The sequence below is a fragment of the Rhinopithecus roxellana genome, chromosome 20, assembly GCF_007565055.1.
Source record: "Rhinopithecus roxellana isolate Shanxi Qingling chromosome 20, ASM756505v1, whole genome shotgun sequence".
Taxonomy (NCBI): domain Eukaryota; kingdom Metazoa; phylum Chordata; class Mammalia; order Primates; family Cercopithecidae; genus Rhinopithecus; species Rhinopithecus roxellana.
Genome location: NC_044568.1, coordinates 10,688,755 through 10,702,967, shown reverse-complemented (window position 1 = coordinate 10,702,967; position 14,213 = coordinate 10,688,755). Strand labels below are relative to the sequence as shown.

General features: G+C 54.2%; 1 protein-coding gene and 1 long non-coding RNA gene across 5 annotated transcripts; one reads left to right on the top strand and one right to left on the bottom strand.

Moving 5' to 3' along the window:
• Positions 1-4,041: 4,041 nt before the first annotated feature.
• Positions 4,042-9,840, bottom strand: TGFB1I1 (transforming growth factor beta 1 induced transcript 1). Of its 4 annotated transcripts, none has more exons than XM_030925562.1 (11): positions 9,704-9,840; positions 8,335-8,450; positions 8,157-8,209; positions 7,905-8,047; positions 7,643-7,730; positions 7,424-7,529; positions 7,122-7,316; positions 5,843-6,016; positions 5,477-5,558; positions 5,030-5,178; positions 4,042-4,691 (listed from the first exon to the last, which is right to left on the bottom strand). In XM_030925562.1, the coding sequence occupies exons 1-11, from the start codon at positions 9,714-9,716 to the stop codon at positions 4,425-4,427; spliced, it is 1,386 nt and encodes a 461-aa protein (XP_030781422.1). In that variant the 5' UTR covers positions 9,717-9,840; the 3' UTR covers positions 4,042-4,424. The 4 variants fall into 4 exon arrangements, with proteins under 4 accessions (XP_030781422.1, XP_030781423.1, XP_010360579.1 ...); XM_030925563.1 differs by lacking the exon at positions 9,704-9,840 and adding an exon at positions 9,682-9,699; XM_010362277.2 differs by lacking the exon at positions 9,704-9,840 and adding an exon at positions 9,456-9,636.
• LOC104661585 lies at positions 9,797-12,598 on the top strand. The gene is made up of 2 exons (XR_747872.2): positions 9,797-11,588; positions 12,058-12,598. It is a non-coding gene; the product is annotated as an uncharacterized LOC104661585 (long non-coding RNA).
• Positions 12,599-14,213: the final 1,615 nt, after the last annotated feature.

Here is a 14,213-nt window from a genome sequence, read left to right as displayed (position 1 = left end):
CGATGGTCATCCCGGAGATGGGGAACAGAGAAAAATGCTTTCAGTGTAATATGACAGAGTTTGGATGAAGGAGTACCTTAGTTTGGGTTCCTCCAAAGGGGGCCCTGAGATGAGAATTTGTGTGCAACGACTTTCCTGAGGAGATGGTTCCAGTATGGACTGTGAAGGAGTAGGGAAGAGACATGAAACAAGGAGAAAAGCTAATAAAGCATGTGTTTCTTTGTTTTGAGACAGGGTCTCGCTCTGTCACCAAGGCTAGAGTACAGTGGTGTGATCACAGCTCACTGCAGCCTCGACCTCCTGGGCTCAAGGGATCCTCCCACCTGTTTCCCAAATAGCTGGAACTACAGGCACGTCACAACACTCGGCTAATTTTTGTATTTTTTATACAGATGGGGTTTCACTGTGTTGCCCAGGCTGGTCTCAAAATCCTGAGCCAAACTGCCTCAGCCTCCCAAAGTGCTGGTGATTACAGACAGGTGTGAGCCACCGCATCTGGCGCAAGGGTGTGTCATTTATCAGGTTACCACCTAGAGCAGTTGGAGCCTGATCCCAAAAAGGACACTCTGAGACACTGTGAAGAATGCACCATAGCAATGACCCTTGAGGGGTCAGCTGGTTGGGGTATTTATTTCCTGATTCGTGTCTGTCACTGGCTAAAATCTGCAGAAATGCCCACACACACTTCAGGCCTGCTAAGAACACGGAACACACTCCCTCCTCCCAAGAGCAGCCTCAGACAAGAAACTCTGGGAGGAGCTGCAAGTCAGGGTGTCTGGAAACTGTCTGTATGTGACTTCCAAGGTGGGCCTTGCAGGTAAATGGGTGGGGCACCCACAGTGTCTGCTTCAGGGGTTGATGAGTTTAAAGTGTCTGAGAGAAATCCAGTGCCAAGTGTCAGAGGACACGTGTGTGTTACAGACACTTCAGATAAGGTCCCTTCACCACGGCTGTCAAAGGCCTTCATGATGTGACATCTCCTTCCTCTTTGGCCTTGCCCCCTCTTGCTTTCCCCATTGCTGGCTCCAATTCAGCCACAGTGGCCTTCTTTTCTTTATTCCAAGGCGTCAGACTCTCTCCTCCTCCCTGGCCTTTGCACCTGCTTCCTGTCTGCTGGGAATGCTCTCCTTGGCGCCTTGCACAGCTGGCTCCTTCATGTTCAGCTCTCAGCTGAGACCTTACATTTTACTACCTGGTGAAAGTAATCTCTTCCCCACCTCCCCTAACTTAGTTCTCTATTTTGTCCTTTGTACTCTCTCTCTCCTTCGTTCCTTCCTGGTTCCTTCCTTCATTAACAAACACATATGGAGACTGGCTACATACTGGACCTGTTCTAGACACCAGGGAGAAAATGGTCAGCGAAACAAATGCACTGCCTGCTCTCGGGAGCTTCTGTTCCGGTTGCAGAATCAGACAGAAGCCAAAAACAATAAGGGCCAGGCGCAGTGGCTCATGCCTGTAATCCCAGCAATTTGGGAGGCTGAGGTAGGGGAATCACCTGAGGTCAGGAGTTTGAGACCAGCCTGGCCAACATGGTGAAACCCCGTCTCTACTAAAAATACAAAATTAGCCACGTGTAGTGGTGCATGCCTGCAATCCCAGCTACTCAGGAGGCTGAAGCAGGAGAATCACTTGAATCCGGGAGGCAGAGGTTGCAGTGAGCTGAGATCGTGCCATTGCACTCCAGCCTGGGCAACGAGAGTGAAACTCTGTCTCAAAAAAAAAAAAAAAAAAAAAAAAAAAAAAAAAAAGCCAGGCGTGGTGGCACATGCCTGTAATCCCAGCTACTCAGGAGGCTGAGGCAAGAGAATCGCTTGAACCCGGAGGTTCACCCTCAGGAGGCAGAAGTTGCAGTGAGCCCAGATGGCACCACTGCACCCCAGCCTGGGTGACAGAGTGAGACTCTGTCTCAAAAAAACGAAAACAAAAACTCCTACTTGCAAGAGCACTGCGTGCTAGGAAGGAACTAGGGAGGGGCCGTGGCATGGAAACCAGGGAAGCGCTGGCTTTAGCTAGGCGATCGGGAAGGTACCGCTCCTTCATTACTCATGTCACCTTTGTACTTAGCTGTCATCTGTCTCCCCTACTAGACTTCGGCTCCCTGAAAGCATGAGTCATAGCTGCTTGGTTCCCCATTATCTCCCCAGAGCCTGGCACAGGAGTGCTCAATAAAAATTTGGTGAATGAATGAATGCCAATTTGGGCATCCTCAAGATAGGAAGGTGGTTACAGGCTGGGCTGGGGGGGACATTCTTCGGGGAGAATATATGGAAGGGAAAGAGCAGGAGACCTAGGAAGACCATGGGAGAGGAGCCTTAGAAAGGAAGGGATCTGGGGACCTGGCAGAGGGTAGGCCAAGGACGCCTCACCTTTTCCTCGTGCCCATACATGCTCCCTGCAGCTTCTAGCTCTTCCTGATGAGCTGGAAAGGACTCTGAGGACCTATCGTTTCCAACACCAGAGGTCCGTAGACTCTGGACCCAGGGGGCCACCCTGGGCCATAGGGACTCAGATGGAACCTGAACTTCTTCACACCTGAAACCCGTGACCCCATCCTGCACACCTGAAAACCCCTGGTCCCATCCTTCTCTGCTGGGACTTGGCTCCGGTCCTGGGTGTCAGTCACTCCAGGAAGCATACCTTGACTCCCAGTCTGGGTTAAGAAGCCACCTTCTGGCTTCTACAGCCCCCAGTGCTTCCTTCAGTCACACCCTGGCCACACCAAGTGTCCTCCTCTGTCCAAGTATCTGCCTCCTCAGCCTGGGGCTCTCCAGGACAGTGAGCCTGACTCATCTGTAGAGCCAGCACCACCCAGCACAGGGCTAGGCTGGGAGAAGCCTCAGGTGGTGGCAGATGGGCCAGCAGGGACAGTAAGTAATGGCTCTGAATGCGCTGATTGTTCTGCCTTGACTGGGACACGAGGGGTTGGGAGTGAGAAAGGGTTAAGCTGAGGCCATAACTACATGAAACATTCAGGTGATCCGAGATGTTGTGGGTCAATAGTAAGACGGAAGCTGTACCTTAGTGCCCAGAACCAAAAGGTGGGCACAGCTGGCACTCTGGGTAGAGCTCCATCCCTCAAGGCCCTTTAATAGGGGAAAAAATCTAGGAACCAAAGGCAGTGCAGGAGGGGAGCAGATTAAGCTTGTTCCTTTCTTTCCTTCTTTTCCTTCCCTCCCTCCCTCCTTCCTTCCTTCCTTTCTTTTCTCTTTCTTTTTCTTTCTTTCTTTCTTTCTCTTTTTTCTTTCTCCTTCCTTCCTTCTCTTTCTTTCTTCCTTTCTTTTCTTTCTTTTTTTTTTTTTGGAGACGGAGTCTCATTCTGTTGCCCAGGCTGGAGTGCAGTGGCACCATCTCTGCTCACTGCAACCTCTGCCTTCCGAGTTCAATCGATTCTCCTGCCTCAGCCTCCCGAGAAGCTGGGATTACAGGCGTGTGCCATGCCCAGCTAATTTTTGTATTTTTAGTAGAGACGGGGTTTCACCATGTTGGCCAGGCTGGTCTCAAACTCCTGGCCTCAAGTGATTCACCCGTCTTGGCCTCCCAAAGTGACATGAACCACCCTAAGAGCTTATTTCAAGAATAAAGGGAAGGGCGGGCACAGTAGCTCACACCTTTGGGAGGCCAAGGCGGGAGGATCGCTCGATCCCAGGAGTTCGAGGTTGCAGTGAGCTATGGCACCACTGTACTCCAACCTGGGCGACAAAGTGTGACCTCATCTCTTAGGACAAAAGAAAACAAAGCAAAATATAGAACTGAAGAAGGAGTAATGAGGGCGGGAAGATTCGGTGGGGCCTCAGTTGGAGCTCTTGTCCTGGCTCTGCCACTATCTGTACAGTCCTGCGCGGGTCGCCACCCTTTCCAGCCTCAGGCTCATCTGATACTTGAAGCAGGAAGTGCAGGAGTGGCTACCTGCAAGGGCTGAGGCTGCAGGTCCCGCTGCGGCCACAGGGCAGTGGCCTAGAGACCGCCGGGCACAGAGCCAGTGCGGGGGCGGGGCGTCAGGGCCAGGCTCCCGCGCGCATTCAGAGACAGCACGAGGGAGACGTGGAATGCGTGTGTTTATGTAGGTAGAAAAAGTGCACAGAACAGTGAGGGTGCAGGGAACAAGGACGTCCTGGCCTGGCCTCCGATTCGCTGGAATTGCAAGGACCCTCCCCCAGTCAGGGGGCTCCCTCAAGGGTGGGAATAGAGAGTGAAGGCTCGCACGGGAGCTCTCATCTGTGTGCGATTCACTTTGTGGGCGTGTGGGTTTAGGTCTGGCTGGGCCTTTTCTGAACGTGACCCCTGAGGACTCAGAGTACCTTAGGGCCGGGGCTCTCCAGTGGGTGGGGCCTCACGCTCTGAGAGCAAGGCCTCTGGGTCTGCAGGACCCGCTTTACCGGGAGGGCGTGGCCTCCGGGGGAGAGGGCGAGCCTAGCGGGCTGTCAGCCGAAGAGCTTCAGGAAGCAGGGCTGGCAGTAGGGCTTGCCAGCGCGCTCCTGGAAGGAGCCCTTGGTGAGCGGGCGCAGGCAGAAGGTGCATGTGAAGTGATCCGGGTGGAAGCGGCGGCCCAGGGCCGACACGCAGCGGCCGGTAACCGGGAGGCCACACGTGGCGCACAGCGAGCCGCGCCGTGCGTGGAAGTGGTTCTCGCACAACGGACGGCCCTCGTGCTCGAAAAAGCTGCCTCCCGAGAAGGGCGCGAAGCATTCCTGGGGAAGGGAGGCCGCGAAAGAGGACAGAAAGGTCAGCGGCCCCCGCCAGACAACGCGCGTTACTAGCGGATAACGCCATGGGACCTCGCAGCCCGCCCTAGACGCGAAGCCTCCCGTCCAGTGGGACCCTGCCCGGAAAACTCGCCCCACCCGAGGCTCCTACAGCACCTCCCGTGACCCGCCTCTCCAAGGCCCCGCCCCCAGCCCTGCACCCTTGACCCGCCCCCCCAAGGCCCCACCCCTGCCCTGCACCCTTGACCCGCTCCTCCAAGGCCCCGCCCCACAGCCCTGCACCCTTGACCCGCCCCTCCAACGCCCCGCCCCGCAGCGCGCACCCTGCAGACGAAGCAGTCCGGGTGCCAGAGCGCGCTAAGCGCCGAGATGTAGTTATCCAGGATGGGGCCCTGGCAGCCCTGGCAGCGCGGGGCGAACAGCTGCAGGAAGTCCCGGCGGCAGTAGGGGCGGCCCTCGCGCTCGTGAAAACCTAGGAGAGGGAACCGAGTGGGCTGAAAGCAAAAGATGCGGGCGGGACGGGGGACCCACAAGACCTGAGATCTGGGGCGGGAGGAGGGGCAGTCCGAAGGAGCCTTGGGGAAGGAGGAGCCGGGTCTGGGGCGGGACGGAGCGGGAGGGCTTGGGTCCGGAGTCTGTGTGGGAGAGGGCAGGGCTAGAAAAGAGCAGAAGGAAAATCATGGCCCTGAGGACTCCGGAGATCGGAAGGGCTGGGGCGAGACGTCGAGGGGACCTGCAGCTTTTAAGGTGGGAGTCAAGTTCACTCTCACCCTCATCTCCGAAGGGCTCCCCGCAACTGACGCAGCAGAAATGCTCTGGGTGCCAGTGAGTACCCAAGGCGGTCACCATTTTCTGTAGGGAGGGAGAGGACACTCAGCGCGGCCTCCGTGCCTTCGCGCCTTCCTCTCCCGCGCGGAACCCGGGTGACTGGGCTAAGGCATGCGTGGGGGGCGGGGGAGAAGATCTAACTAGGAACGTGGGAGTCAGAAAGGAAGAGTGGAGTCCAAGGGGCTGTGGACATTGCCAAGGGGTAGGGGTGGGGTAGCGCGGGTGGGGCGGGACCCATGCGGTGGAGGCCCGTCCCACAGCTCTCCGGGTGAGACAGGGCGGGCTCAGTGCGGCCGGACAGGGCTCACGTGTCGGATGGGCTGGTTGCAGAAGCCACATCTTGGCGAGAAGCGCTCAAAGTAGCACTCGGGGCAGAAGGGGGCTCCATCCTTCTCGAAGAAGCTGCTGCCTCCCAGGGCGGTGGAACAGCCTCCGCAAACGAAGTGCTCGGGGTGCCAGGCGCGGCCCAGAGCCGTCACCACCTGCGAGTGGGAGGTGAGGCGTGGTCAGAGCGGCTCTGACGGCCACATGCCCAGCGAGGCAAGGTTTACGCGACGTTTTTCGAGTCCTCTCTGAGCGATCAGAATAAAGAATCCAGTGTTCCAGATCACGCAGCCTGTAAGCGATGGAGATCCAGCTCCCATCTTCCACCTGTGCTCCAGGATTGACCTACACATGAGGCACAGCAGGCACAGAGCCTGGAGCCCACAATACATTTAGGGTCCCATAAAAACGTTTTACTTCTTTTTAAATCAGAGTTAAGACCAGGCTGGGTGGCTCGTGCCTCTAATCCTAGCATTTGGGAGGCTGAGGTGGGAGGATTGCTTGAGCCCAGGAGGTTGAGGCTGCAGTGAGCCACGATCGCACCACTGCACTCCAGCCTGGGTCACAGAGTGAGACTTCGTCTCAAAATAAATAAGAGGGAGGAAGTGAAAAATCAGTTTTTAAAAGTTCAGAATAAAAAATGAAAAAAATGCTTTAATATATAATAATAACATACCCATCTTTACACCAACACAGGCATAAAAAACTATGTATTTTAATGGACAAAGGGATTCATGAAGATGAAAGTGCCTATGATCCACAAAAGTCACAATGTCACCCTCCTTTGCTGAGATGGGCAATTCTGGGCTAGGAGTCAGGTACTTGATCTAGCAGGGGGCACTAGGTTAACCCCTAGGCACAGCTGTTGTCAATCACATCTGCTCAGTCAATAAGCCAAGGACCAGTGAACCCAGTCCAGACTCTGATGGAGGAAGAGAGAGCCTTTGTAGATGCGTAAGAGATGGTGGGTGGAGCCACTGAGTGTTTTGTGAAGATTGGATGAGACCAGGGTTTGTAAAGGAGCTAGCACAGTGCCTGGCACACAGTAGGACCATAATAAATGGTAACATGGTTGGAATTTTCACCCTACCACTAACCTGCTGTGTGGTTCAGAGCTTCAGTTTCCTCATCCATAAAATATAAGTAACAATGATACCCACTTCCCAGATTCACTTATTAAAAGGCAACAGCATAAAGCCCAGCTCCCACTAAAGATGGGTCTGTGACAGGTCTCTGCCTCCCTTCTCACAAGGCTCCACTTACTTGCCCAGCAATAGGTTTATTGCAGGAGCCACAGAGGCCCTTGGCCTGAGTGGGAACACCCCGGCGGCTGAGGTCTGACTGCAGCAGCCCCAGCATGGTGTCTAGGCTGCCCTTGCCAGTCGGCTCTGGTGGGGATGGGGAGCCCTCGTTTGTGGAGCTTGCCACTGGTGGCTGGGTTGGCCCAGAGGCTGGAAGCTGCAGCGGGGAGGACATGAAAATTGAGTCAGCAAGGCAGCAGATGTGGAATTGTCTAGAAGGGGTTGGGGAGCCACAAATGGACACTAGCCCACTGCCCAACTCACATGGTTTTGAACGCGGAAGTCAGAGAGTGAGGCCATCAGTCTATCCAGCTCCAGAGTGGCCGAGGTGGCAGAAGGCTTTGGGAGGCCAGGAGATGGGCTGGAAGGGCTGTGAAGAATATGCTTGTGTCATCTCAGAGCCTCCCAGAGCAATGCTCCCTCTAGTGACTCAGACATCCAGGACTCATCTCCTCTCAGCCCTGACAAGGATGCCAAACTCACAGGCTGGATCTTTTCTTGTCTTCAGACTGGTCCTCCTTCTGCTCTCCTGAAGCCACCTTGCTAGATGGGAACTGAGACATGATTTCATCTGGAGAGAGGGGAGGAGGAAGCTGCATATAGGGCTGTGCTCAATGCACTCTCCCACTTGAGGCTTTAGGTTCCTTTAACTGCTACTCTGGGAAGTGTATTCTTGTTAGTCGCTGCCCTGCCCTTCCCTCCCCTGCCCCCATCCCATCAAGGTCTCTCTCAGTCACCCTGGTACCTGTGATGTTGAACTGGGTGGCATTAAGTTCCTGAAGCAACCGATCTAGCTCACAGAGCCCAGTACCCAAGACACCGCTGGAAGAGGAGAATGGAGGGGCCGCGGGGACTGCAGGCTTTGGGGACCGAGGCTTGCATACCGTGCTGGGAAGCAGAGTGGGAGCCTGGGTTCAGCGGTGGGGAATCCAAGCCTCCTCACCTGTACGGATGAGCCTCAGTTGGCCCCCTATGCCCTGGTTGCCAGGCCCCTCACCTGTACAGATGGTCCTTGTCCCCCGAGGCTCCTGAAGACTCCCCAGACCCTGTCTACAGAGCGGAGACGCACATGTGGGATGACAGGCCTGCACTCTGCCCCACTCAGGCTGAGATCCCCATAGACTAGGCCGAGCCTGGCCCTAGTGGCTGCCCCAGGCCCCAACATCCGATCTCACCTGTGGCTGGTGGCCATAGGATGGGGGAGGGGTGAGAGGCTCTGCAGGGCGCTCTTTGGCAGCCCCTGACCTTGGCATGTGAGAGGTGGTAGTCTCCAGGTCAGAGAGCAGGGCGTCTGCAGGAAGAGGCCATCAGGGAGAGAGACAGGGGTCACGGTTAGATCGGAAGATAAGGTTCCCAGTGGGTAGTACTGGAGGACAGAAGCCAGTATTAAAAGCAGAGGTCAAAGGGCCAGAGCCAGACAGAGCACTGCTCAAAGGGTAGCAAGTAATATTTATGACCGGAATATCCCAGTTGCTCACGCTGGGAGCCAAGCACAAACCCAGCCTCCTGATTATTTTATTCTCCCCATCTTCTCTGATGCAGTCAAAATGGGCTCTTCAACCAAGCCAAATTTGGCTCCCCTCCAAACTGTTCCATTGGCCCAGTGCCTGGCCCCCAGCTTTCTCATTGGACGGTCTCTCTTCCGCGCTCGTTAACTCCTCCCCGTACCTACACAGGCCCCGCCCAGCCTGGCCACTCCCCGGCCCCTGAGTCCCGCCCTGCGCTCCTCATTGGCGCTTCGCTGGGACCTGTCTTCTGATTGGCTGCTTCTCTGCGGTACCGTGTCAGTTACCCCTACCAAGCAGCGCCCTCTACCGCCGGGGGCCGAAAGCCCCTCTCTCCGGTGGAGCGCACAGCCTTCCAGCCCCAGGCTCCGCAGCCCCAGGCTCCGCAGGGAGGACGAGATACCTGGGTCCCCCTTTCCGGACAAGACACCACTCTCCCATCCCTGCATACCGAGATCCGGGTCCTTGGAGCCCCTTCACTTCCAGAACCCAGAAGTCCTGCCCTCAGTCTTCGTCTCTGAGCACTCGCGTGAAACCCTGAAGCCTTCGCGGGCGCCTAGGCACTCCTGAGCTACTATTCTCTTCCTTGCTCCAAGGACCCGACCCTCACCGTGCTCAGGAGCCCTTAACTCCTCCTCTCCCAAAACCCTGGCGCAGGCAGGCCCTCTTTTTTTCTCCAAAACTTGGTGCCAGACTTTCCCGTGCCCTCTACTTTCCCGGTCCCCGGGCCGAGGCCCCTTTAACCCCTCCCTCCCCAGAGCCCCGCGCCCGGGCGCCCGCGGGCGCCGCACCTCCCGTTCCATCCGCCGCAGCCTGGGATGGAGGAGCGGAGCGAGGAAAGAAGGGAGGGAGCGGCCGGCCCGGGAAAGGCAGGAAGGGAGAGGCAGGAAGGGGGACGTGGAGTTGGAAAGGAGGCGCTGGCAGAGGCGAAAAGCAGAAGCAAGAAGACAGGGATGGGGAGATGCGGGAGAGCGACGGCGGGGAGGCAGATCTGGGCAGCGGTGAGGGGCCACGGACCCGGGGATCCGGCCCCACTCACCCAGGTCCTCCATGGCGGGGCGCGGGCGGGTGGCGCGGGGCGAACAGGGCGGGGGCCGTGTCCGGTGGGGGCGGGGGGCGGGGGACGTCCGGGAGCTGGAAGCCCGGCCGTGACCATGTAAGGAAGCTGGGACCCGCTGGGATGGGGATGGGGGGGCGATGAACGGGGGAACCCGAGGTAGGGGCGTGGAAAGGAGGGAGCGCCCCGGCCCACCCGAGCCCAGCCCGCCGGCCTGCCGTGGAGGCGGCCACACCCCAGCCTTGGCCTCAGCTGCAGGGAGCCCCAGGAGGCCAGTGCCAGAAAGAAGTGGCTTCTCCAGACCAAGCCCCATAGCCGCTCCCTAGGGAGACTTACAGACACGGACTGCGGCCCCCAAGCAGACACCCCGCAAAGCCAGAGCCTGAGTCCTAGACAAGAGCCTCCCTCCCACCCATGCCATTCCTGGGAGACTCGTCCCAGACGGAATTTTTTGATTGGTAGCAGGAGAGATGTTCTAAGGCTCAGACCTCAGGTTCAGAGACCTTCCCATCGGAGACCCTGACAGATTAAATAGAGGCCCCAAGAGGCATACATACTAGACACAAAGAAATCTCAAGGACGGGGACAGACACAGTGAACCCACCCACAGACTCTACACTAGGACCTTCCCTCCAAGACTTGGTCATAGACACAGGTAAACTCGAACCCGGGCGCAAGCCCTTTGCAAATGCGGGGCAAACACTCCCAGGCAACCAACCCCCAGCCAGCCTGCAAGACAAAGCCCTTCCTCAACACTGAGGTGGCCCAGGCCTGCTCCCAAACAGCCCTTTTCCAAGTTACTGATGAACTCAGAGCAGAAAGCAAGACAAAGTCTCCAGCCACAAAGTAGTAAGGCTTCCCTGGACTGAGACCCTGAGAAACGAGGTGGAAACGAGAGGCCCTAGAGGTAGTTGTGGACAGACAACTGTGCGGCAGCCACTCTCTTGGACAGATCTGGGCACTGGACTATGGGTCTCAACCCAGGAGCAAATCAGAACAACCTGGGGAGCTTTTAAAAATGCCAGATGGGCATGGTGGCTCACACCTATAATCCCAGCACTTTGGGAGGCCAAGGCGGGCAGGTCACTTGAGGTCAGGAGTTCGAGACCAGCCTGGCCAACGTGATGAAACCTCGTCTCTACTAAAAATACAAAATTAGCCATGTGTGGTGGCGGGCGCCTATAATCCCAGCTACTTGGGAGGCTGAGACACGAGAATTACTTGAAGCCGGGAGGCAGAGGCTGCAATGAGCTGAGACTGTGCCACTGAACTCCTGGGCGATAGAGGAGACCCTGTCTCAAGAATAAAAAAGAAAAAGAAATAAATGGGCAAATGACCTGAATAGACAGTTCAATACGTTATATAAATAGCCAATAATTACATGAAAATATCCTCAACATCATTAGTCCCCAGAGAAATGCAAATCAAAACTACAATGAGACGCCACATCATATCTATTAGGATGACGATAATAAAAAAAAGACAGGTAATTAGGCCAGGAGTGGTGGCTCATGCCTGTGATCCCTACACTTTGGAAGGCCGAGGTGGGTGGATCACCTGAGGTCAGGAGTTCAAGACCAGCCTGGCTAACATGGTGAAAACAGTCTCTACTAAAAACACACAAAAACTTAGACGGGCACGGCAGCAGGCACCTGTAGTCGCAGCTACTTGGGAGGCTGAGGCAGGAGAATCCCTTGAACCTGGCAGGTGGAGGCTGCAGTGAGCTGAGATTACACCACTGCACTCCAGCCTGGGCAACAGAGAGAGACTCCATCTCAAATAATAATAATATTTTAAAGGCCAGGCTCAGTGGTTCATGCCTGTAATCCCAGCACTTTGGGAGGCCAAGGCAGGCGGATCACCTGAGGTCGGGAGTTTGAGACCAGCATGGTTAACTTGGTGAAACCCCGTCCTACTTAAAATACAAAAATTAGCTGGATATGGTGGCAGGCACCTATAATCCCAGCTACTCAGGAGCCTGAGGCAGGAGAATCACTTGAACTCGGGAGGCAGAGGTTGCAGTGAGCAGAGATCATGTTAGCCTGGCTAACATGGTGAAACCCAGTCTCTACTAAAAACACACACAAAAAATTAGACGGGCAAGGTGGTGGGCGCCTGTATTTCCAGTTACTTGGGAGGCTGAGGCAGAAGAATCCCTTGAATCTGGCAGGCAGAGGCTGCATTGAGCTGAGATCACGCCCCGGCACTCCAGCCTGGGCAACAGAGCGAGACTCCATCTCAAATAATAATAATAATAATATTTTAGAGACCAGGCTCGGTGGTTCACGCCTGCAATCCTAGCACTCTGGGAGGCCGAGGCAGGCGGATCATCTGAGGTCAGGAGTTTGAGACCAGCCTGGTTAACTTGGCAAAACCCCGTCTCTACTAAAAATACAAAAACTAGCTGGGCGTGGTGGCGGGCACCTGTAATCCCAGCTACTCGGAAGGCTGAGGCAGGAGAATCACTTGAATTAGGGAGACAGAGGTTGCAGTGAGCAGAGATCGTGCCACTGGACTCCAGCCTGGGTGACAGAGTGAGACTCCGACTCAAAAAAAAAAAAAAAAAAAAAAACTGAAAAAAAGAGGTATTTAACAAGTTTTTGTGAGGATGTGGAGACATTGGAACCCTCACACATGGCTGGTTGGAATGTAAAATCATTCACTAACTTTGGAAAATAGTCTGGCATTTCCTCAGATGTTTACACATAGAGTTCTATGATCCAGCAATTTCCCTTCTAGATATGTAACCAAGAGAAATAAAAGCATATTCCACAAAAAAACCTTGTACATGAATATTCATAGCAGCATTATTCATAATAGCCCCAGAGTGGAAACAACCCAAATGTCCATCAACTGATGACTAAAGAAACAAAAGTGCCATATCCATGTCTTAGTCTGTTTTGTGCTGCATCATAGAATACCTAAGGCTGGATAATTTATAAAGAACAGAGATTTCTTTGTGTTCTAGAGGTTGGGAAGTCCAAGATCAAGGGCGCTGCATCTGGTGAGGGCCTTCTTTCTGCCTCATCCCACAGCAGAAAGTGGAAGGGTAAGACAGTGCAAGAGAGAGGGTGGGGTGGGGGCAGAACCCATTCATTTATCAACTGTCCACTCCCTTGATAACTAACCTACTCATGCAATAATGCCATTAATCCATTCATGAGGGAAGAGCCCACATAACCTAATCACTTCTTGAAGTTCCCACGTCTCAACAGTTGCATTGGGGGTTAAGTTTCCAACACATGAACTCTGGGGGGACATGTTCAAACCACAGCAATGCATAAAGTGAAACTGTATTATTCCTAATAAAAAGAAATGAGATGCTACGGTGTGGATGAACCTTGATAACATTACACTATGTGAAAGAAGCCAGACACGAAAAATCACACACTGTATGATTCCATTTATATGACATGTCCAGAATAGGTCATCTGTAGAGATAAGATGTAGATTAGTGGTTGCCTAGGGTTGGGGGAAAGGGAGTGTTGTGGACTGAATGTTTGTGCCTCTCCCACTTTTACACATCAAAATTTAACTCCCAGTGTGACTATATTTGAAGATAGGGCCTGGCTGGCCGTGGTGGCTCACGCCTGTAATCCCAGCACTTTGGGAGGTCAAGGCAGGCAGATCGCCTGAGATCAGGAGTTTGAGACCAGCCTGGCCAACATGGTGAAACCCTGTATCTACTAAAAATACAAAGAGCCGGGCATAGTGGCACCTGTAATTCCAGCTACTTGGGAGGCTGAGGCACGAGAATTGCTTGAACCAGAAAGGCGGAGGCTGCAATGAGCCAAGATTGCACCACCACACTCCAGCCTGGAGCAAGATTCCAAAAATAAAAATAAAATAAAATACTGATGCCCAGTCCAATGTGAGTAAAAAGGTCCCAGACATCGACAGTTTTTCAAAGCTCTCTGCTTGGTTCTAATGCATAGCCTGAAAACCAGAGACCTGGACCAACACTCACAGAGGCTCAGAGACAGCAAGTGTCAACCTCAGCTGCCCAGAAGCAGACCTTGGCAGGCCCAGTGCAGCTCTCCCCAAAATCAGCCTGCCACTGAGGAGTCAAAAATCTGCAAGCCAATTATTAAAAAGTAAAAAAGCAACAGATGTTGGCATGAATGTGGAGAAAGGGGAATACTTATACACTGTTGGTGTGAATGTAAATTAGCTCGACCTCTACGGAAAACAGTATGGAGATTTCTCAAAGACCTACAACTCTAACTATCATTTGACCCAGAAATCCCACTACCGAGTATCTACCCACAGGAAAAGAAATCATGTAAAGGACAGCTGGACTCGTTGTGTTCATTGCAGCACTATTCACAATAGCAAAGTCATGGACCCAACCTAAGTATCCATCAATAATTGACTGAAGAAATTGTTGGCTGGCACAGTGGCTCGTGCCTATAAATCCCAGCACTTTGGGAGGCTGAGGCAGGAGGACTGCTTGAACCTAGGATTTTGAGACCAACTGGGCAACACAGCAAGA